Here is a 23,359-nt window from a genome sequence, read left to right on the forward strand (position 1 = left end):
TGACTTCACATCAGAAAAAAAAACCTGCTTGTGGCTAAATAAAATCTGTTGCAGCTCTGGTCATTGAAAAATCATTGGCTGTTAAATTGGACCTAAGTCATCTTTTCTAACCTTTCATGATCTTGCAGCAATGGATGATGATGGATATATGGATTAGGGAACAGCACGTGATGGCAAACCTGTGGTATTTGCTACAGCGCAGAAAGAAAACAAATTGCTTCCAAAAATTCAAACTAATTCAAAATTCTTGGTATCATGCAGCCATGCCACTGGCAAAGTGAGCATTGCCCTGCCTCTCAAAGCTTGCTGTATCCTTGATCTGCTGTCTTCCTGCTGTTAATTGATTGCAACTCTACGTGTCTGATCAGGGCTACGAGTTGTTCTCCATATGGATACCATACAACATATACTGTGCACGCTTGTGTGTATAGATATGTTTATCCTGTATGCATGTACATATGTATGCATATTTGTGTGCTGGCCCCCAGATCACTCATGGTATAAAGCATTGGCCTCGAAGGCATACTCATCAAAATATTTGGTAGATCCTCCATTTTTTTCTAGTTCCCTCAAAATGAGAGAGTTTTTACGCGCGCTCTGTGTCAAAAAGGCAAAACTTCTGATTTCCACTGTCGCTCTCGCTAACTTTCTATCACTCACTCCTCGTGTGTGTGTCTAAACACATATGTGGGTATGCGTATGCACATTTGTGTATTTCTATGCACTGGTGTGTTTTTTGCTGTACAGGTAATAAAGATGGGGAAAGGTTTTAGTGTTTTCTTAATAGGTGAAGAAATCTTGAAGACCAGAGATTGGAACATACTGAATTTTGAATTAAAAAAAAAAAAAAAAGTTAAATTGACTGGCTGTGGAAGATGGATCCTCATTTTTGCAGCCACTTTGAATCACGAGTTCATCTCTAAATGCACTGGGTTTTTTTGTTTTTGTTTTGTTTTGTGTTTTTTTTTTTGTTTGTTTTTATTTTTTGAAGAGCTAACTAACCCTGGCTGTCTCCAGTCTGAGAGAGTGTTCAGATGGACTTGCTTCCTCCATTAGTTACAAGCTGTTTAAAAGCACATCCTATGTTTGAATTGTGGATGAGAGGCTCCCTTGGCAAAGTGAGGAGGCAAATTCTTCCTACCCCTTTATCATTAATTCACGGATTCAGTGTTGGTTCGGCCTCTAGGAGAAGTTAACTGGAAGTCTTTGAAGATCGATAACTTTGCTGAGGTTGTCCAGGTAGGTGAACTCGAAGACCCACAGTGACTGGAACATGCTATTTAATGCGTCATACTGCGTTCTGTAGAAGTTACTCGTAGCCATAGTTGATCATTGCCTTGCATGTATGATCAGGTGGTTTTTGAAGAAGTGACTCCATTTTCTTCCGGATGTGCTCCAAGGCATATTATTGAGGACGTAGAAGAGAACACTTGCTGACAAAGCTCCTGGCAGCTTTACAGAACTTTAGTTTAATATTGTGTTAGTTCCCGTAACAGCTGATTTCAAGGCATTGCTCTCCTCAAGAGACTAATTTGATGAACAGAAGAAAGCTGGAAAAATGCTTGTTACTCATTATTTTTCACTTGTTGGTACTTTGTTTAGGGTTACTTTTAAAAAGAAGATTTCACTGATCACAAGCCAGTGGAAGACTTTCAGCCCAAGCAAGGGTGAAGACAGCTCTCTCCAAGAGAAGAGGAAGTCCCTGTGGAGAGAACCCGAGCTTGTTATCAGAACTTGTCGTCATGTCTAAACAAGGAGACGATTGCTACTTCTATTTCTATTCTACCTGTACCAAGGTATGGCTGGGTTTCTTTTGCTTTGCTTTGCTTTGGTTTTTTTTTTTTTTTTTTTTCATTTTTTTCAGGAAGGGGTAGAGTAGGAGGAGGAGGCACACTGGTCTTTGGTTAACGTGATAACCAGATAGATTCTGAATTCAATCGTAGCAACCTGAGGCAGTAGCATGGACGTTTTTGAGGCTGTACTATATTTTCCTTGTTGGTTTCCTTTTGGTTACAGGGAGACAACTGTTCCTTCCGCCACTGCGAAGCTGCTCTGGGGAACGAGGCAGTCTGCACGCTGTGGCAGGAGGGTCGTTGTTTCAGGAATGTCTGCCGATTCAGACACATGGAAATTGACGTGAGTGCCTAAAGATGTGTTCTCAAAATAAATCAACAAAAGCATTTTTCAGTGCTGTAGGTGTGCTGATTGTGCTTTTGCAGGATAGAGTCATTTGCTTTGGAATTACACTGGTTTCTGTTAGCAGGGGAGGGGGTGGGAGGAAGGAGAGGGAAATAAAATCAATGCCTTAAGTATGTCTTAGCAAGATTTTCTTTTATTAGACGCCGACAGTATTTTCTCAACAGATGCAGAATAACCGCTAACTAGACTGCTAAAACCTGCTGGAGCAGGGGGGTAATAAACAGGCTGTACTAGCCTCCTGAGAGCAGGCTTGATAATGATCTATCAGGTCTCTTGTGTCCCGGAGTCCTTCAGATAATGCTGTTCTAGCTGCCTGGGCTAGGAAGCAGTGGGGAAAGTTAAAGGTGCAGAAGAACGAAGTCTCCAAGAAGTAGTTCTGGATAGAGTTAACGTAGGCAATTTAAGATGTTCTTTTTCCCTCTGAATAATCCTAGTATAATCCTAGGTGTATCAGTTTAACCCATCCTAAACTGATGTCTGAGAGTGCCTGTCTTCTCAAACTGAATGATGACAGGGCTAAACGTGCATAGTGGTTACAGCTTCTGCAAACTTTGTGAATATGCCCGGAAATACTATACTTCCGTGATAAACTGACCTTTGGAATGATGTTTCAGCACTGTATTGTGACAGCCCTATCGCTGTCGTGACCTGGAACTGTGCATCTCTTTGCAAACCTTAGGTGCATGTTATCACGAGCTTGTCTTTCTTTCTGTCTTCAGAAAAAGCGCGGTGAGATTCCCTGCTACTGGGAGAAGCAGCCAGTAGGCTGTCAGAAAGCCAACTGTGCTTTTCATCACGCAAAGGGACGTTACATCGATGGAGTCTTCTTACCACCAAGCAAGAGTGAGTTTAGGTCCTTTTTCTTTAAGTATTGAAGAATTAATTTTGCATATTACTTAGTGGGTGCCAATAGTGTAGGAGACATCAGGTAACCGTCCATTTGTGAGTGCAGGAAAAGGTCTGCAGTCCTAGGTGGTCAGCTAAACCGAGTGTACTGCTGCTGTACTGCTGGTATTTGTTTTCTGCTTTCATGCTCAGCTTCTCTCTGCTTTGTGTGATATTTGCCTTGCAGTTTGCTTTCTGTTGTTTCGTCTTCTGCTGGGTGGTAGGGAGATGTGTTGTTGTTTGAAGGCAAGTCATTGTTCACGGTGTAAACAGTGGCGGGATGGGCAAAAGGAGATGCTGAATTCATTGTCTGTGCAGGTTATCTGCCTTAGCTACCATCTTCGTGCATTGTGGTCAAAGTTTTAAACTGCCATATTACTGATGATCCTCCTCTTCCTCTAGCTACACTGCCAAGTCCGCCTGAGTCTGCGGACGATGATTTGAAAGTGGCTCAGATGTCACTGCAGCAAAACAAACTTTCTGTCCAGTCCAATCCCTCTCCATAGCTAAGGCGGGTGATGAAAGTGGAAAACTCGGAAAATGAAATGTCCCAAGCCCTACACACCCTCCAGTTGTAATCAATGCTGCAGATGATGATGAAGATGATGATGGTGAGCATGGTTTGGTTCTTGGAAGGAATTTGTGCTGTAAATGATTGTGTAAGTCTTTGGTTCTTGGAAGGAATTTGTGCTGTAAATGAATGTATAAATCACAGATGACCTGAGGTCTGACTAGCGATAGGGCAGGCAGTCTGGTCAGGTCACTGGTGGCTTTGTCTGGCAGTCAGTGGACAGAACCTGAAATGTTGGAGGAAAGCTTAGAACCACTCTTGGCTTTAGCTGGTCTGTTGTGTAAAGCTCTATGTGAAACTAGGAAGGAAATTCCTTTTTTTTTTTTGTCTGAAGAGTAATATGTTGTGTAGTAGTTAAAGCTGCAGAGAGAATCTAGAGTCCGAGATGTTTTGTCCTAGGGTAGTCTACTTACGAGTTCATCAGGTCAGTGTAGCTGTATAATAATAAAAAAAAAAAAAAGCTTTTTTATAGGAACCATGGACTGAAGTGTCATTGCATGAGCTACATAATCACGAAGAATCTGGCCTATGCATAACTGAATAGATTTTTCCCCTTCAGACCAGCTTTCTGCGGAAGGAGAAGAAACTAAAACTCCCGTCCAGCAACCAGCTGAGGAAGGCCAAAATGGATTACGGATGATTTCCACTCGGAAAGCCAGTGCTACTACTGCTAAACAAGGTATTCCAGCACCTGTAGTAGGATAAATCGGAAGGAGAACTTGACAATTAACTCAAAAGCAATGTGGCGTAAAAACACAACAGAATGTAGGGGTGCTGAATGGACTCGGTTATTTCCATGATCTCATTTCTCCCTGATACCATCATGTGCCCATTGGGTCAGAAAGTTGAACTCCTTTTCTTTCCTTTTGGAGAACAAAACAGGGTCACAGCGTGGAGTTTAAATGGCTGCACGTGCAGCCTGGCAACCACTGTTGAAAGCCATATCTAACGATAGAGGGATCTAATATTACGTAAATGGATTAAAATTAAAACTACAGTTTTTACCCTGAAGGGTGAAAGGAGGGGCAAAATGCCATTGATTCTATGGTTGTTTGACTTGTGAGGAGTGTTGACAGGGTTTATTCTAAATACTTCTGAAAGTTCCTGAGCACTAAGAAGCCTGAGGATCTGTGGTCCTCAGTGAGTGCCTCTAAGCCTTAGTCTCATTAACTGTTTTCTGTTTTCAGAGGACGGTCTGAATTTTGGAATAAAAACACTTGAAGAAATCAAATTGCAGAAAATGAAGGAAAAAACTAAGAGACACGGTGGTGAGTTAATATTCCCTACTTTCTTACCCTGTTCACCTTCATCCTGTGTGATGATTTTTCTTTCAAAAAAAAACTCTTCCAGTAATACCGGGTAGCTGGCTATGCTTTGGTGAATCCAACTATTTGCCAAAGAAGTGAAATTTGATTGGCTTCAGAATGGCAGGTGATGGTGGCTGGGAGCTGCTTGAGGGATAGACTTCCATGTTTAGCTGGGGGCATCGAGCAACCTGATTCTCAGCCAGCTGGTATTCTAGATGGGAATTCCAAGGGCAACCAGAGGCAAATTAGTCACCTCTCTTATTTGCATGCTCTGGTCACTGTATGTTTGACAGTAATGAATAATTAAAGTTTTTTGTTCTTCGTGATAGTTTTTTCTGTTTGGTAAACTTCCTTATGTTTTGCTTGCTCTGAGCAGAAGGTCCTTCAAGATCTTCTCTTCCTCCCGTCGATTCTATGATTTTTCCTGCTCCGGAAAAGGAAAATGTCCGGACAGTGGTGAGAACTGTGACACTGTCTACAGAGGAAGGTAATAATTAATGCTTTTGTTTTGATTTCATTACTCCTAAACTGGAAGGTTAAGCAAGAAGGAAGGCAATTCACCCCTGTTAGCCTCCTGGTGCTGCCGCCTTCTGTTCAAAACATGCTTTTATGCTGAAAGTCCCTGGTTGTACTGGAAAGCTTTGGTGCTCAGGTTAAGTGCAGTAGCAGGAGAAAGAAAAAAATGTGTCAGTATGCAAATAGGGGGATAACTGAAAAACAGGAGAGTAACGAGAAGAAAGAGCTCTAGAGGACAGTGCTATGTAAGAAGCAATTTCTGAAGCTTTAAAGAGGCTGACAGTGGCACGTGTGGACAGTAGTGCGATAGGAGTCTGTGTATAAATTATATTGTTTAGAGTTGTGCAAATTCCTTTGAAAGGGAAAGAAGTGAAGAAGTACTTTTACTCATAGACATTCACCTTAGAAAGGAATATTTCTCAGCATTTGTACCTAATAATATTCTGCTTGCTTATGCAGCTCTGTTCTGCACAAAGTATAGCTGTCAAGCAGACTCAGATTCATTCTCGACTACATTCAGCTGGAATTTGAGGCAAACACTGAGACTATGGATACTTTTTCTAAGTTCATTATAGTTGTAATATGAGTTTGTGTGGTTTAGCTGTCAAAACAGTGTCTTGCTGGTTTTTTTTGGACATGGGCTAACAGTATACTATTTCTATTGGCTACTGGTTTCTATGAAATAGAAAAATTTTACTTTTGTTTTAGGGGAGGAACCTGTGGTTCGACTAGATCTTGCTGAGAAACAAGGAAAACGGAAAGCCTCCGTGGGTAAGAACTTTTTATGAGCTGTTATTTAGGTGCCGCCTTCTCTATATGACTGCATTGAAGAGTATTTTTGACGTGTGAGAGGAAAATGCGTTGCAGTGGAGATCTGTGTTGACTGCAGAAATGGCAAAAAAACCATTTAGCAGCTGAAAGGCAATTTTATGAAAATATGCTTGAAAAATAGAAGCTTGTGGTTGACTGTTCTCAAATCTTCCTGCAAAGAAATGTTCTTAAAATATTCCTTGTTTTCTCCATCTGAAGCTGATGTAAGCGCCCTTCCGGTGAAGCGCAGCCTTGCTGAAAGGCTGGGGAAGAAGGTGGAGGTTCTGGGAAATGCTGACAAAACACCAAAGAGAGGTACAGCTACTAAACAGGCATCTGGATGTGATTCACGGGTTTTGTATTTAGGCTTTCTGTTTGTCCTTTTCCTGCGATGTTTCTTTTTGCATGTTGGCTGAGGTCTTAATCGCCGGGATTCAAAGTTACCTTTCCTGCCTTGTTTTCGAATGTGAACACAAAGTTGACGTTTATGCAGCCTCCCTAATTTGGTCTTTTTCTGTTTTGCAGTTCAAGTTCCCAAGTCTGTGAAGGAGAGACTAGGATTACCTTCTCAACGGACTAGTACTGCGAAAGGTAACAACTGGCTATTAAATATACTTTCTCCTTCTTCCTTTCCGTGAACTTAGACCGTTTTCATACAGCCCTAAAAAGGAATTCAAATGAAAACAAAGAACTGGTTCCTCTTGCTCGAGTGCTGAAGCTCTTCCGACAGCCACTATCAGAAATCTGGCTCTAGGTGTGTGTTTATTTTCCGCTTGTGCCTTGTCAAGGTTTTAAGCTGCTTCTGTGAACCATCGTATACAATTAGAATAGAGCCACTGCCGGGAGCAGGAATTTGAAATGCAGTCTGAAAAAGTAATCAAGTAAACTAGCATTTCTGTGTAGCAACTCTCTCTGGATAGGGCTGGTCTTCGAAATACAACAAGTGGCTCAGAGGAGGAGGAGAATGTTAGGCTATTGTCCTAAGATGGGTTATTGGGAACGCTCAGGCTTAGTTTTCCTTAGTACTGTGACAAATTTTGGAGACTTAAACTATTGTTGGACTCTCTTTAAATGCTGGTGCTTCTCATTTCTTGATGATGACAGGGAAGGCTGCTAAGCCAAAGGGAGAGATCCATGTGAAAACACTGGAGGAAATCCGTCGTGAGAGAGCTCTTCGAGAAAGTCAAGCCAAAGCCCAGGCTGAATGGCATGGTAAAACCAAAGATCCCAGCGCAGGGGCAAAAATTGAGGGTGAGCCCAAGAAGCAGAGTGTGCTCACTCTTTCCGGGCCCAGCAAAGTGCAGTCGAAGGAGCCGGCAGGTAAAGCCAAGCCAGAAGGAGAAGTGCGTGTTAAAACCTTGGAAGAAATAAAGCGCGAGAAAGCTCTGCGGATGCAGCAGAGTGGAGGAAATGTGCCAGCTCCCCCAGCACAACCTGGACCTGCCCCAGCCGGGCAGAAATCGTTATGGAACACAAAGCTATCAGGTAATAAGATGCTTTAATACCTGCCCTGGTGAGGTGCTTCCCATATTGAGCAAGTTCCGTTTGCTCAGGATCTGCTTTGCTTTTTCCTTCAATGCGGAGGATAAAAGAGTTTAAGGCTACAAAGTTCAAAGGCAAAGAAGGGCCAGAACGTGCAACCATGTCTGTTTTCGTTAATTACGTGATGGTATTCTGTATTTCCCACTAGAAAATTAACACATTGAGGGGCTTTTTAGTCTAATTTTGGTATTCTGTTTTTTTCTGCCATCTGTTTATGGTATGAAGTCCTCCCTGTGTTGAGTTCAAGTTCACCTTCCTCTTTGGCATGTGTTGCTTAGCTTGACACGTGTATGTGTTTGTAAAGCATGCGTCAGCGTCTTAATGTGGGGGGCCAGTTTCTGTCAAAAATGACAGAGGATCAAAGGCCTCGTTGTTAAGATTATATCAACTTTGTAAAATGAGATTGTGTGAGGGAGATAAGGAGGGCTTAAAGGCTGCATGCACTGCACATTGTAGCCTTTCTCTCTGTCTCACGGGACACGAGGAAATAAACACACAAAGAAAACAAGTACCCAGCTTTCTTTCGTTTCTTCTCCTGCCAGCCAGACGTTAGGTCAGGAATGGGAGACTAGAATATGACTCTACACATTTGGATTTTGTAGAACAACTTAATAGATTTTGTGGGACATCACTGCAGGGGAGAGGAAGCTGGTACAACAGTTGCATACACTCTCTTGTCTTACTATACCTGCTGCTTTTCCTTTCCTAGAGGGAGCAAGACTTTAAATACAAAAGCTGTCAACATTTGTGAATCTTACTAGACTTCATACAACGTCTTAGAGTATTGCTTGCACTTGGGATCGCTCTGTGTCTGAGTTTCCCTCGTCCTGGATTATGATTTACTGTAGCTATTCACTTTCTTTGTTCCTTTGTATGGATTGTTGGTAGACGGAGTTTACTATGTGGAAGATATTGCTGAGAATCCAGGCAATGGCAGTGTACTTCTGCTGGCCAAATACAGTTAACTGTGTAGACGGGCCGTGGAAATGAGGAAGAGAACGTGGATTTTTCATGAGGCAGAGCAAGACTGTATCAGTTCTCTCTTCCTTTTACTCTAGCCAACTTTAACATGTTTGCGAAGCCTTGGGATGGGAAAGTCGCTTCCCCCAAGAAGAAGGCACTGAAACGTAAGGCACCTGGCAGTTTTCCCTCTGCTGTAGCAGCTGTGAAACCACGGACTGCCTCTGACGCTGACACAATGGGACCTCCAGCCAAAAAAGCAGCTATGGTAAGGACAGGGGCTAATGCAGAAATGGATCCCTTGTAAAATTTATACCCTCCTCTAGGAGAAAAGATGGAAAACTCAAATGTTCTACAGGCCTTCTGTTTCCTTTTAAATCCAGTAGCTGCCTACAGAATTCTTGTAGTACCCTTCCATATTTATTAGATTAATGGCACTATTTACTTAGTCCTCTGTGATTCTGTGATTTCTCTGGTGTGGAGGATTTTGTCCATTAATGCTGTGTTCTTAAAAGACACAAGATCATTCGTAACCTCCAAGTGAATATTAACTTTCTTCAGGAGCACCTTGGTTTTGTATTTTGGCTAAGGCTCCGCAGTGCCAGAGGAGAAGCAGCATGGAGGAAAAAGCTAGTAAGGAATCTTTTACCCATGAGTCCTAAATACTGTTTTGCTGCTTTCTAGGCTGTTCCAGCCACGCTGGAGCACGTCCCAGCCACCAGACTTGAAGAAAATCCCCAAAACAGGTGATGACCACAACTTGTTCTTTTTCTCAATCGGTGTATATCCCCAGTGAAACATAAGTTCTGTCACAGGTGGGGAAAAAAGGAGGGTTCTGAGATAATTAAAGCCCAAATCCATCAGAGGAATAAGTCACGTGAAATGACTTTCTAGCAGCTAGCAGGAATGCTTAATTAGACTTACTTTCTTTAAATGCTGCAAGCCGGTACAGCTTTCCAGTGACTTCTTGCTCTGTCTGAATACCTAAATGAGGATGAGGTGAAGTTCTTCTACTTCCTCGTGAGGTGATAAATGATGAGTAGTGTCCTCTGCCTTTTGGTCCTCAAGAATGCCACCCGAACAAACATACAAGGTGACAAGAGTGCAGGGAGAGCAGAGGGAAGTGATGGCTGCAGATCAGCTTCCTGTAGTGGGGAGCAAACTCTGCTGAGTGTGCCGTGGGAAAAATGACTAACTTAGTAAACAGATATTTGCAGATGGAGACTTCTTAACATTTTTACAGGAAAATTAAGCAAGGTGGCAAAGTGCCTCTTGCTACAAAAATTGAACCATCTTTGCTAGACTCCGGGTGCTCTGGCTTCACAGAGAAACCCCCAAACTGAAAAATGTACCTGCTAATATATTGGGCTCTAAATGTAGCCCTGGGTTAATTGAATAACAATCCCTGGGTAAGATTGAAGTGCAGGAGGGGTTGGCTACGGTTTTAAGAGCCGGTTTGCAGAAAAGGGATTTCCCGTTAAGAAATGGCATATACTGATTGTTCTCTTCCTTGCTCTGCCAAGACCTGAAGCACATCTTGGAAGCCAGGCAGAATCCATGGAGCCAATGGAGTTCTCAAGCTCGACTTCAGCTTCTTCCCAGCTAGAAGAAGCAAGGACACGCCGGCTGAGTTCCACAGGCAACGCGCCCGTATCTGTAGACGAGGATTTAGAGATGCTACTTTGGGAACTCTCAGACGGCATACTGGAAGACGAGCTCGACTTGGACCCAGGAAAGGATGAGGATGACCTCCTCCTTGAGCTTTCCAAGATGATTGATGATTGAACTGCATAGTCCTATGGTATATTAAAAAAAAAAACAAAAAAAAAACCAAAAAAAACCTCTTCTTCTTGTTGGATACCCCGAGGTGATCCTTTTTCTAACTGAGGCTTTGCAATGAGACTTAAAGCACAGTTGGAACTGGTAGAAATTGGCAGGATCTGCACTCAGTTGTCCTAAGTTTCCCTGCTGGTCAGAGTTAAGGTCTTGTGCATGGTTCCGTAACTATAGGTGACTACCGTTGATATCAAGAGGACAAAGCACTTGTTTCTTTTGGCACAGAAAGATGTCCATCGGCACGCTGCGGTGGCTGTGAATTGACGTAGTGATGGAGCGATGCTCTGAAGGCTTAAACGGAAAGCTTCTTCCTTCCCCCCCGCCTTGGCACAGCTCGATGTTGGGCACATTGTGAAGCCTGGGTGTTCTGATTTCTCGGACAGTTGATACCCAAATCCCGGAGTTACTATGTCAACTCTTGACTTTTATTTGTGTATGCCATTGTTTTGACTGTAATCTTTTCAGATGATGAAGCTGTAGGGGCGGGAGGGAGCAGAATAATTATTCTAGCGTTGTGGACCAAACATGCTGCCAGGAGTGGTGGTGGTGGGGTCAGCCCACCCGGCCTTACTTTCAATTATCAGGGATGATAAAATGGTGTGAAAAGCAGCAGCTCTGCGATACGGCTACGCTACCCCCACTCCCTTCTCTTGTGCTGTACCAAAGTTCCCCCAAGCTTTGGTTGGTGCTTTTTGCTGGTGACAGTAGGACTCCAGGGCGAGTAGTCGGGACTCTCCTGCAGTAACTGGGTCAATTAAGGGTTGGTTTAAGTGCCTCCTGGTTTTTAAAATTGCTCCCCTGAGCTGCTGGCTCTGCTGCCTGCTACAGCAAATGTTCGGGTGCCATCAGCGTCGCACTTGGGCGTGGGCACTGACCCTGCGGAGGAGAGCTGAGACTCGCGTGTATTGTGTACCCTGCCGCCAGGGATCGTTTTCCCCTAGCAGATCTATTTTGAATTATTTCCCTAAATTTTAGAGGAACTTTAGGCTCTTTGTGCTATGATTTGTGAAGCTGTAGGGGCCCTCAGGCATTTGCTGCTGGCAGAGGAAAACCGCTTGTCGAATTTGTTGTAAATACTTTCTGTTTGGACAACAACGCCTGTGTGTGTGTGTGTGTGTGTGTGCGCGCGTGCGTGCTTTGACGACCCCCTGCGACGCCCCAGCTCCGCGAGGGAAGCTTTGAAGCGGCTCTGGGAAAACCTCTGCGGAAGAAACTGCTGCTGGTGACTTGCGGAAAAGGGACTCCACAATCAGTGAGATTGTAAAGTAGGTATGTTTATTCAGCACTGGGCAGCACGGGAGGTCGTGAGCATGAAGATTGATGACTCTTCCTCGTCACCGCTAGTTGACCTCTTGTCTTTGCACACACTCAGTTGCTCCTTGGCTCTTGTCCACCTGCAGGACCAGTTTCTCCCAGTTTCTTAAGACAGGCTCGCTCTCTTATTAGGAGACTGACCTTGGTAAGGGGCCCAAGGCTTCTTGCTTTAGTTAATTGGCACAATGCACCATAGTTAGCAAAGACACTAAGTAGCATCCTAGTTTAATGCCGTCAGCGCTCTATCTCTACTTGATAAGATTCTCCTAACTCCCTCTCTCACTGGAGCCCACGCAGCCCTCCGTCCTGCCGAAGGACTTCACGGGGACTTCTGCCGGCTCCGGGTGCCCGCACACAGACAGAAATGGCTTTGAGAGAAAACAATCAGGAGGAGGAGAGCTCAGAGACTGCGGCCGGCTTCGGCCACCTTCCCCTCGCTTTCCCTCTCCGTGTTCAAACCGAGCACTGTTCTGCCGTCAACCTTCGCTGCCTCTGCCCGCGGCGCTGGGCTTTCGCGTGTGCCATTGCTCCTCTACATATTTTATCCTTCCTTTTGTAAGGAATGGTCCAGCAATTCGTGTCACTAAGGGATTTGAAGGGTTAACATCGAGGTCCGGGTCTAGGTGATAAGAGAACAAAGGGGTTTTTAGGGAAAAGTGCTGACTACTGCAGGGGATGTTGCTAGAGTTTCTGAAATCCGGCGCAGAGGCTCCCAAACGAGGAGGAAGGGGGAGCTGAAGGACAATTGAAGGACAAAAGCCTGGGAGGAAGACAACCAGCATTCAGCCTGAGCAACCCCCGAGAGACCACCAGAGACTGGTACGCAGGCGCCCCTGGGAGGGGTTTCGGATTCCGGAAACCAATTCTAATAACCCTGCCTCTTCTCGAAGTAGTAATGAATATGTATTAGCCTGGGAGCATCAAAACCAGCCGCCTTACGTAACAGGTGTGCGTCCTGGGGGAGCAGAGACTCCCGGCGCACCCAGCGCTACTTGCTTGCCTCTATTCGTTTAATAAATTGTAAACTTTGATTGTAATCCTATTTGGGACTCAGCCATTTATAACACTTTTTATATTCGTATTTTATTTAAGGCTGTCTTGCCCCCCTCCCCCCCCCCAGCCTCGCTGCTCGCCAATAAAGCTGGCGCAGGGGCTAAGGGATTTGAAGGGCCTGCTTGTACACCTAAGGGATTTGAGGGCCTGCTTGTACACCTTTGGGGACTGCCTCTTTTGGGGGGGGGGGGGGGCTGTTAGGAGCTGCTTGTATACTTTTTTAGGCATTCCTCTGAGAGGGGGTTGGGAGCTTCGTGTATACTGGGGGGGGAGGGACTCCCTTGAGGTGGAAGGGGGGGGGTTGGAGCGTTTCTACACTGTAGGGTGATTAGGGAAGCTGAGGCGATTCCAGATAAGAAAGGGTTAAGAATGTAACTATTAAAGGAGAACAGAACATTAGGTGTAGGGCAGGAAACAGATGTACGGACAATGTATCTCGAAATAGGACATATACAGGCAATATATCTCGAACAAGACATTGGAATCCAAGATAAGAAAATAATGAGCAGAAGATTCAAAGAAAAAACAGTCCTTGCGGTTAGGAAGAAAGCTAAATCAGCAGAATCCTGACCAAGGGTGAAAAGTACACTGTGAGGAAGACTTATGGCCTTCCTCTCTGAGACCACCGACCACAGCTCGACGACCCCTGCCCAAGACCACTGAGAGGATCTGCGCAGGCGCAGGACACAAAAAACTGATTAGCATGAGAAGCGAGAGTAGGCGGGGTTAGATAATGAATATGTATAGGCGTTAATAAAATATTAATCACTGTGATGTATAAATTTGGGACGGCTTTTCACTTCGGGATGCACGATAGGCGGAAAGATCCCCCGTGCATCCGGCGCCGTCAATAAAGAATAAATCACTTAAAGAAATTGGATTTATTATCTTTGAATCAATCTGGCGACCCAGATGGGACTTCTTCTCTGCCGGACCGCAGGACCCGCTGGGAACAGGACTCCCTAGGGTACCCCCGGGATTTCCCGGAGGGACTCCTCGACTCAACGGATCACTGCGGAGGCAGACACGGACCCCATCACTGTAAGTGATTATATTCTTTATTTTGGTTTATTTGGTTGACCGGTCAATTGGGGTCGTCTGTAAGTTGGAAAGCAAAAGTTTTCTGCAGGACGGCATTTGGTTTTTTGGAAAGCACTCAGTTGCTGTTGGGAAACAAATAACCTTTGCATGCGAGGTTGGTATTACGTTGTGTTTAAATGTGGAACTTGACCTTGGCTATTGTCTTTGGGATTTTGATTGTACTCTTTATAACGTTACTAGGATCTTGGTGTTATTGTGGAAAGCTGCCGGCTTGTATTGTGTAACAAGAAACATTCTGAACTGTAACATGGGGGGGCAGCAGAGTAGTGGGATTCCAAAGAAAAGCCCGTTGGGATGTATCTTGAGTCATTGGAAAAATATAGGGGGATCCCCCGGTAGAACTGAAAATAAGAAAACGTTGATAAAATATTGTAATCAATGGTGGCCACTTTATAAGTTGGATTGTGAGGGAAATGGCCACTGAATGGAACCTTAAATTATAATACTCTACTACAGTTAATGTTGTTTCTAAGGAGAGAAGGAAAGTGGGATGAGGTGTCATACGCAGATATGTTTTTCACTTTGAGAAACCACACGGAATGGCAGAAGGAGTGTGGAATTAACTTAGCCCCACAGGATCCTTTGATCCTGGCAATAGAAAAGGATATGAAGAAGGAAGGGGCAGGAAAAATGAAAAGATGTTGTTCGGCGTGCAGTATCAGGCAGAGATGTTTGAAATTGAATGAGTCAGAGGAGAGAATGGAGGATTATGTCCTCCCGCCCCAGATAATAGAACAAGGCGTGGGGGCGAGACCAGGAAACCGCAGAATAGATAAGAAAAATGAGAGTTGGGGGAATGGAGACTTTACCCCGATCACGGCTCGAACCCGAAGTAAGGTCGGGCCCGTTATTCAAGCCCCGTTACGACAGGCTATGGGGGCTAACGGACCAGCTCGGATAAAAGTACCTTTCACAACTGCTGAGTTAGATTCACGGAAGGAAGCTGTGAAAGGATACCAGGATGATCCAGAATCAGTGGCCCGGAGGTTTGAGCTGATTGGAAAGAATTTAGATCCCGATTGGAAAGATATAGAGATAATGCTGGCAGCATTATCGGAAACTGGAAAAGCAACTGGTAATTAAGAATGCACAAACTCAAGTACAGACCCAGGTAACATCAGTTTTACCTGGAACTGTGGAGGTATATGTGCCCAGAGTGGACCCAAACTGGGACTATAATGATGAGGGTGATTATAGGTTATTAAAAAGATATCAGGAATGGATTAGGATCGCCTTGGAAAGTGCGATACCAAAGTCTGTAAACTGGTCTAGGTTATATACCATAAAACAGGGGCAAACTGAGACCCCGTCAGAATTTCTCAATCGACTAAGGACAGCAATGCAAAAATTTACAACGATAGACCCCTCTTCTGAGGAAGGTAAAGTCCAGCTAGTATCATTGTTCTTGGGTCAGTCTGCGGACAATATAAGGCGGAAGCTTCAGAAAATGAAAGAGCCGGATGTGAGAGATTTAGAAAGGCTGGTGGAAGAGGCATGGAGGGTATTTAGGAATCGAGAAGGGAATGAGAAACAAAGGCTGGGTAGGGCTATTGCTGCGGCAACTGTTGCGGCCTTACAGAGGCAAGAAGAACCTTTTCGGGGAAAAGGAAGAGGGAATGGGATAAGGGGAAGGTCAGTAAAGCCTCCCCTGAGACCGAATCAGTGTGCATATTGTAGGGAAGTGGGTCATTGGAAAAGGGAATGTCCGAAACAATGGGAGAAGAACAGGTTGATGGTAGCTAGTGTATCTCCCGACCAATGAAGTGAACCAGGGGATTCTACCCTAGCAGATCCGCTGGTTAAAATTAAGCTAGGGAAATCAGGACAGGAAGTGGAGTTTTTAATTGACACAGGAGCGACTTATTCTGTGTTAAACCAGAAATTGATACCAGAGGATGAGGATTTTGTGACGGTGATAGGAGCTACAGGCCAGCACGAGAAAGCCTTTTTCCTAAGGCCTTTAAAATATAAGTTAGGGAAACAGATGGGAATACATAGGTTTTTATATTTACCAGGATCCCCGAAGTCTTTGCTGGGGCGAGATTTACTAGAACAATTAGAAGCGGAAATTGTCTTTGAAAAAGGGAAGGTGGGGTTAAAGGTGAGAGAAGAAAAGCTGATAACCACGCTGAGCTTAACGCTGATACAAGCAGACCCCATCGGTAAAAGTACCTTCGGAGATTTTAGACCAAGTTTACCCAGGAGTCTGGGCTACTGACATCCCTGGGCGAGCCAAAAATGCAGCCCCGATAGTGGTGAGATTAAAGCCAGGGGAAAGGCCAGTTAAGATTAAGCAATATCCCCTAAGATTAGAAGACAGGAAAGGAATTAAGGGGATAGTGGATAAGTTTTTTAAAACATGGACTGCTGGTTGAGTGTGAATCTGAATATAATACTCCTATACTACCAATTAAGAAGCCAGATGGGAAGAACTATAGATTAGTGCAGGATTTAAGAGCTATAAATAAGATCACTGAAGATATACACCCTGTGGTAGCCAACCCGTACACATTACTGACTAAATTAAAAGATAATTTAGTTTGGTTTACCGTACTGGATTTAAAAGATGTCTTCTTCTGCCTGACTTTAGCCCCAGAAAGTCAGAAGCTTTTTGCTTTTGAATGGGAAAATCCAGACTCAGGACGAAAGGCTCAATTGACCTGGACCGTATTGCCGCAGGGATTCAAAAACAGCCCCACGATTTTTGGGAATCAACTAGCAAAAGAGCTTGAGGTTTGGGAGGCCCCAAACACCGAAGGAGTTCTGCTGCAATACGTTGATGACCTTTTGATAGCCACTGAGAATAGGAGCAGCTGCATGCAATGGACGATAAGTCTCCTTAATTTTCTGGGTTTGAATGGGTATCGGGTCTCTCAACAGAAGGCTCAGCTGATTCAGTCACGTGTAACTTACTTGGGGTTTGAGATTTCAGGGGGACAAAGGGAGTTAGGAACAGAACGGAAAGAAACTATCTGCCGTACCCCAGAACCACAGACCATTAAGGAATTACGAACTTTTCTAGGGATGACAGGTTGGTGCCGTCTATGGATTAATAATTATGGACTAATTGTAAAACCCCTATATGACCTCATCAAGAATAACCAATCAAAATTGGTCTGGACGGGGGAAGCACGGGCTGCCTTTAAGAAGCTTAAATTGGAGTTAATGCGAGCACCAGCTTTGGGTCTACCGGACTTGTCCAAACCCTTTTGGTTGTGCTCCTGTGAGAGACAAGGGATGGCTCTGGGGGTGCTGGCACAGAAGCTGGGCCCCTACAGGAGAGCTGTGGCCTACTTCTCTAAACAACTGGATGAAGTAAGTAAAGGTTGGCCGGGTTGCCTTCGAGCGGTGGCCGCTGTCATCATGAATATACAGGAGGCTCGGAAGTTCACTATGGGACAGAAGATAACCGTGCTGGTATCACACACTATCTCGGCAGTCTTGGAGCAGAAAGGGGCACACTGGTTATCCCCTCAAAGATTTTTAAAATACCAAGCAATACTGGTGGAGCAAGATGACGTAGAAATTGTGGTTACTAACATTGTGAACCCAGCTTCTTTCCTTAGTAACGCTCCTGACGAGCCAGTGGTCCACGATTGTATCGAAACTATGGAAACTGTGTATTCTAGCCGACCAGATCTCAAGGAGGAGCCCTTGGAAGACGCGGACGAATCATGGTATACTGATGGAAGCAGCTTTGTGAAACAAGGACAACGCAAAGCAGGGTATGCGGTGACGACCACTCAACAGGTAATTGAGTCGAAACCATTACCCCCTGGGACGTCTGCTCAGAAAGCAGAAATAATTGCCCTTACGCAGGCATTGGAACTAGCAGCACGAAAGAAAGTAAATATCTGGACAGACTCTAAGTATGCATTTGGTGTGGTGCATGCACATGGGGCTATCTGGAAGGAACAAGGATTATTAACGGCCCAAGGAAAACAAATAAAATATGCTGAGGAGATTTTGAAGTTGTTGGAAGCGGTAAAGCACCCAGAGAAGGTGGCTGTTATACATTGCCGGGGACACCAAAAAGGAACCGCTGACTTCGAGGTAGGGAACCGATTGGCTGACCAAGAAGCAAAAAGGGTGGCCGGATTGGCTGAGGCAGAAGCGCTCACTTTAATACCAGACGGTAAAATACAAACTTTAGGTGAAGGACAGGAACCTAGGTACACACGGGAAGATCAAAAGTTAATTGGGGACCTGGGAGGAAAAGCAAGGAGTGATGGATGGGTATACCTGAAAGATAATAGGGTTGTACTACCCTCTAATTTAATATGGCCTATGGTCATGGCAGAACATAATAAGACTCATTGGGGAGCAGACACCTTATATAAAAATCTGAGTCGAGTCTTGGTGGGAAGAAATCTGTATACTACGGTAAAACAAGTAACCCAGCAATGCAGTATTTGTTTGCATCATAACCCTAATACAGAAAATAGGGTAAAGTTCGGAATAATCAGTAAAGGAAACTATCCAGGACAACAATGGCAGATAGATTTTTCAGAACTGCCAAGAAAAGGGGGGTATCGATACTTGTTGGTTTTGACAGATACTTTTTCCGGGTGGCCGGAGGCTTTTCCCTGTCGAACCAACAAGGCAAGAGAAGTGGTTAAGGTTTTACTGAATGAGATAATACCGCGTTTCGGAATTCCGGCAGCAATGTCCTCGGATAGAGGCTCTCATTTTTGTGCGCAAATAGTTCAAGAAGTAAGTAAGGTCTTAGGGGTAGACTGGCAACTCCATACCCCTTACAGACCACAGGCAAGCGGACAAGTGGAAAAGATGAATCATCTAATCAAACAACAAATAGCCAAAATAGGACAAGAGACTAATTTATCATGGCCTCAGTCTCTCCCTTTGGCTTTACTTAGAATTAGAGTAAAACCACAGACAAAGGAAAATCTAAGCCCTTTTGAAATATTATACGGAAGACCCTATCAGTTTTTGTTCAGCGGGGAGGACCTGACGCAACTGGGGTCGGGATACTTGTATAATTATTTAATAGGACTCCAAAAACAGTTGGATCAAATATCTAAAGTTGTCTCAGGAACCAGGGCTAGAGGGCTGGACCAACCAATCCACCCCTTTAAACCTGGGGATTATGTGTATGTAAAAGCATTTGCAGGTCGCCCTTTGGAAGAAAAGTGGACGGGACCATACCAGGTGCTGCTGACAACACATACCGCCATCAAGATTAAGGAGCAAACGGCCTGGATCCATTATTCGAGAGTGAAGAAAGCTCCAAAAGCCCCCTGGAAAGTAACACTGGGTGACGGTGAACTGAAACTAAAGTTCAGTCAAGCAAAATGAAGACACTATGGTCAGGAGTATTTAGTAATGTAGCTAGCAGAAATTTAGTTAACAGAATTGTTTTATTTCTGTGGCTTATAGTTATAATTGTGATCCAAGAATTGGAAGGTGCTTCTATGATGATGGAGAATGGTGGGTGGCCTTGGTCTGAAGCCGTAACCACAGAGGATAAGAGCATTAATGGAAAGTTAGCTGTTGTGGTTATTTGGCGAACAAATGGTGATCATTTCTCAAGCGTGTTGAATTGCTAATACAAATTAACATCTCAGCAGTTCAACCAGCCTGTTCTCCTTTCCTCCCATATGTAGTAAGGAACACAGGCCAACAACAATCTGGAACACAAAACTAAAACAGCCCCTGCAATCATCCTTACTGGCATTGGGAACTAGCCAATGGCAAGTTTCAAAGGTGTTACCAATATGGGAAAAGGCTGAAGACCAGGACCACAGACTAATAATAGATGCACTTAGTATGGCGCAAGATAATGTATCTTTAGCTCTTAGTTGTATACAGGTACAGTTATGGATGCAGGCAACGGCTGCCTTGATCATTAGGGAAGGAAGTGAAGGCATTTTTCCAGCTGAAGTCCGAAAGATTGTTTGGGACAATGCCAATGATTTTGAAAAGAAGTTCCAATCTTGGTGGACTCTGGTAAATTTTACCTATGATCCCATTATTAACATGGCTACTGCCTTTGTGCTTACTATACGTAACGCTACAGTTTATGTTATCCACCCCATTGTTGCACTAGGGTTAAATCATGAGGAAACAGTGCTCTATCCTTTGGAGCATAGAACCTGGGCCCGGATGAAGAACGGGAAATGGCAGTCTGTGAATCTAGAATCATGTGCTACCCGGGAACAACAAGGATTTATTTGTGAAAGCAACACAATTGATGCTCAGGATGTATGTCTTGACACTGAGCAAGGTGTTTGCCACTTTGAAATTCATCCAAATACTAGTCAAAAGACTGTGCTTGTATATATTGGTCAAGGCTGTGTGTGTTTAAGAACTGCTTGTGCTTTTGTAGAAGTAGATAAGGAAAACATAACTCTACCTAGCAAAAATCATTCTAACTTTTGTATTTGTAACTTTGTTAGAATCATCGGGTGTGATTTTTTATATTCAGCACCAGTGGTATCCCACCAGTTGATCAAGTCCAACAACACAATGTATCACAAGTTATTACCCACACCTATTGGGATGAACCTCACGCTAGTGAAGCAATTACTTAAACACCAAGACCTGATCAAAATTTTAAAAGGCATTCAGGAAGATGGAGAGAAGACTTTAATCACTGTCCACCATGATACAAAAGAAATAAACAGAGTTTTGCAAAGAGTAAAACAAGACACAGATCATAGCTGGTGGGACAAACTCTTTGGATGGTCGCCAACTGCAACTGGAATTTTGAACACATTGTGTCACCCAATTATTGTTCTATTGATGTTAGTTGGTATAAGTTTAATATTGTCTTTTGTAATACTTGTTTGGAATTGGAAATTGTTACAACGAATGGCAATATTAGCTTCCCTGACGAAAGTACATGGCAAGGTATTGAGGGATACATATCGTAGAGGCTGGGAAGAAGAATTTTTGTATTCGGAAAGGTCTCTACCGACATAGAGGAAATATAGAAAAAAACAAAGGTTCTGTATAAGATTAGTAAGGATAACATTTCATGGGGCTTTGAGGAAATATGGAATAAGTTAACCTCATGGTTACCCAACTTTCAATAGTTAGAACAAGTTTTTACTGATCTGGTTATGTTATTGGTAGTAGGAATATTTGTATGTATGTTACTGCGATACTGCTAATGATAAGGGCATGCAATGCAAAAGAATTTGCATGGGGAAAAGAAAAGGGGGGATTGATTAGGGAAGCTGAGGCAATTCCAGATAAGAAAGGGTTAAGAATGTAACTATTAAAGGAGAACAGAACATTAGGTGTAGGGCAGGAAACAGATGTACGGACAATGTATCTCGAAATAGGACATATACAGGCAATATATCTCGAACAAGACATTGGAATCCAAGATAAGAAAATAATGAGCAGAAGATTCGAAGAAAAAACAGTCCTTGCGGTTAGGAAGAAAGCTAAATCAGCAGAATCCTGACCAAGGGTGAAAAGTACACTGTGAGGAAGACTTATGGCCTTCCTCTCTGAGACCACCGACCACAGCTCGACGACCCCTGCCCAAGACCACTGAGAGGATCTGCGCAGGCGCAGGACACAAAAAACTGATTAGCATGAGAAGCGAGAGTAGGCGGGGTTAGATAATGAATATGTATAGGCGTTAATAAAATATTAATCACTGTGATGTATAAATTTGGGACGGCTTTTCACTTCGGGATGCACGATAGGCGGAAAGATCCCCCGTGCATCCGGCGCCGTCAATAAAGAATAAATCACTTAAAGAAATTGGATTTATGATCTTTGAATCAAGGGGCCTGCCTGTACACTTTTGGGGCCTGCCTTGGAGGGGTTGGGAACTGCTTGTACACCTTTGGGGCCTGCGTCTGCGCGGGGCGGGGGGGGGGGGGGGTTGGAGCTGGTTTTAACCTTTCGGGCTTGCATCTGGAGGGGGTTGGGGCCTGCCTTTGGGGGGGGTGGTTGTGAGCTGCTTGTATACTGTAGGGGCCTGCTTGTACACCTTTGGGGCCTGCGTCTGGGGGGGGGGTGGGAGCTGCTTGTACACTGTTAGGGCCTGCCTTGGGGGAGGGGTTGGGGCATGTGCCTTGGGGGCATGGGGTCAGGAGCTGCTTCTACGCTGTAGGGGTCTGGATCTTGGGGGGTTGGGGCTGTTTGTACACCTTTGGGGCGTGCCTCTGGGGAGGATGGGGAGTTGCTTGTACACCTTTGGGGCCTGTGTCTGGGGGGGGTTGGGGCCTGTGCCCGGGGGGTTGGGAGCTGCTTGTACGCTCTAGGGTCCTCTGGCAGGCTTTGGGGCCTCCCTTTGAGGGGGGCAGTTGGGAGCTGGTTGTACACCTTTGGGGCCTGAGTCTGGGGTGTGGGGGCTGGGGCTGAGGCCTGGGGCCTGGGGCCTGCATCTGGGTGGTGGTGGTGGGGGGTCCATTTCATGGGGGGGGGTGGGTTGGGAGCTGCTTGTGGACAGTTGGGGTCTGCATCCGGGTGTGGCTGGGGCCTGCTTGTAGACTTCTGCAGCCTGTGTCTGGTGTTTGGGGGCTTTTCTGTAGTGTTTGGGGATTGCATTTTGGCTTTGGGATGTGTCTAGAGCTTCTGGGGCCTAGCTGTAGTGCTTGGGGCCTGCGTCTGGGGCTTTTCTGTAGCATTTTGGTAGCGTGTTTGTGATTTGGGGTCTGTATCCAGGGTTTTGCCTTTTTTGTAGTTTTCAGCTTTGTGTCTGTTTCTTTGTTGGTTGCCTGGGGTTTGGGGTTTGGATCATTAGTCAGTGTCATTAGCGTCGGGGGGTTGATATGAAGGGTTAGGGTTGTGGTTAGAGTTGTTAGGGTTAAAGAGAATAAGGATTTTAGGGTAAGGGGATCAAGGTTGTGGGAATAAAAATGTTTTTGCACAGAGTTACATCGTTTAGAGGGAAGGAAGGTGGTATTGATATATGCTTGCAGTGATAAGAAAGCTTAACAGACAACCTTGTAAAATGCAGACAACCAGAATCCTTAGAGCAATTGGTTGGAAATCACGGTGTAAGAAACATTACCACCTCAAAGAGGAAAACAGTCAAGAAAAAAATAAAATTGACTAGTAACAGGTCAACAGCTGCGTATTTTCTGTGAAGCACTGGATAGATTGTGAACATGGATTACCCAGTCAATGGGGAAACTGGGGAGGGTCCTGGTCACCGAGAGGAAAAAAAAAATTATATAAACTGTGTTATGGAACTAGTAGGTGGCTTGTGGGATGCCTGCCATTGCAATCGTGAATAAAAATGCTACCTCACTGAGATACTTGCCTGAGCCTATGGTATTGG

The 23,359-nt window shown here is 44.5% G+C and overlaps 3 protein-coding genes across 4 annotated transcripts; all 3 read left to right on the plus strand.

Annotated features, from left to right (window-relative positions):
* The first annotated feature begins 758 nt into the window (after positions 1-758).
* LOC310904721 (zinc finger CCCH domain-containing protein 11A-like) lies at positions 759-3,747 on the plus strand. 2 transcript variants are annotated; one of them, XM_083849848.1, is made up of 4 exons: positions 759-1,239; positions 1,603-2,136; positions 2,919-3,042; positions 3,487-3,747. In XM_083849848.1, exons 2-4 carry the CDS (start codon positions 2,125-2,127, stop codon positions 3,588-3,590), a joined length of 240 nt encoding a protein of 79 aa, XP_083705974.1. In that variant the 5' UTR covers positions 759-1,239; positions 1,603-2,124; the 3' UTR covers positions 3,591-3,747. The 2 variants fall into 2 exon arrangements, with proteins under 2 accessions (XP_083705974.1, XP_083705973.1); XM_083849847.1 differs by having other exon boundaries at positions 759-2,136.
* A 1,108-nt stretch (positions 3,748-4,855) lies between these two features.
* Positions 4,856-6,981, plus strand: LOC310904592 (zinc finger CCCH domain-containing protein 11A-like). Its single transcript, XM_083849577.1, has 4 exons — positions 4,856-4,923; positions 5,339-5,449; positions 6,187-6,249; positions 6,508-6,981. The coding sequence occupies exons 1-4, from the start codon at positions 4,896-4,898 to the stop codon at positions 6,702-6,704; spliced, it is 399 nt and encodes a 132-aa protein (XP_083705703.1). The 5' UTR covers positions 4,856-4,895; the 3' UTR covers positions 6,705-6,981.
* A 160-nt stretch (positions 6,982-7,141) lies between these two features.
* On the plus strand, positions 7,142-9,976 carry LOC310904626 (zinc finger CCCH domain-containing protein 11A-like). The gene is made up of 2 exons (XM_083849660.1): positions 7,142-7,773; positions 8,889-9,976. Exons 1-2 carry the CDS (start codon positions 7,383-7,385, stop codon positions 9,095-9,097), a joined length of 600 nt encoding a protein of 199 aa, XP_083705786.1. The 5' UTR covers positions 7,142-7,382; the 3' UTR covers positions 9,098-9,976.
* The last annotated feature ends 13,383 nt before the right edge of the window (positions 9,977-23,359 follow it).

This window comes from Anser anser (genome assembly GCF_964211835.1).
Source record: "Anser anser genome assembly, chromosome: 10".
Lineage (NCBI taxonomy): Eukaryota > Metazoa > Chordata > Aves > Anseriformes > Anatidae > Anser > Anser anser.

Excerpts from the sequence above, each read along its gene's own strand:
- LOC310904721 (XM_083849847.1), top strand. Across the intron at positions 3,043-3,486 it reads CTTCTTACCACCAAGCAAGA|CTACACTGCCAAGTCCGCCT; the intron begins GTGAGTTTAGGT and ends CTCTTCCTCTAG.
- LOC310904592 (XM_083849577.1), top strand. The coding sequence starts at position 4,896 with ATGAAGGAAAAAACTAAGAGACACGGTG. Across the intron at positions 4,924-5,338 it reads AAAAACTAAGAGACACGGTG|AAGGTCCTTCAAGATCTTCT; the intron begins GTGAGTTAATAT and ends TGCTCTGAGCAG. Across the intron at positions 6,250-6,507 it reads AAAACGGAAAGCCTCCGTGG|CTGATGTAAGCGCCCTTCCG; the intron begins GTAAGAACTTTT and ends CTCCATCTGAAG.
- LOC310904626 (XM_083849660.1), top strand. The coding sequence starts at position 7,383 with ATGATGACAGGGAAGGCTGCTAAGCCAAAGGGAGAGATCCATGTGAAA. Across the intron at positions 7,774-8,888 it reads ATGGAACACAAAGCTATCAG|CCAACTTTAACATGTTTGCG; the intron begins GTAATAAGATGC and ends CTTTTACTCTAG.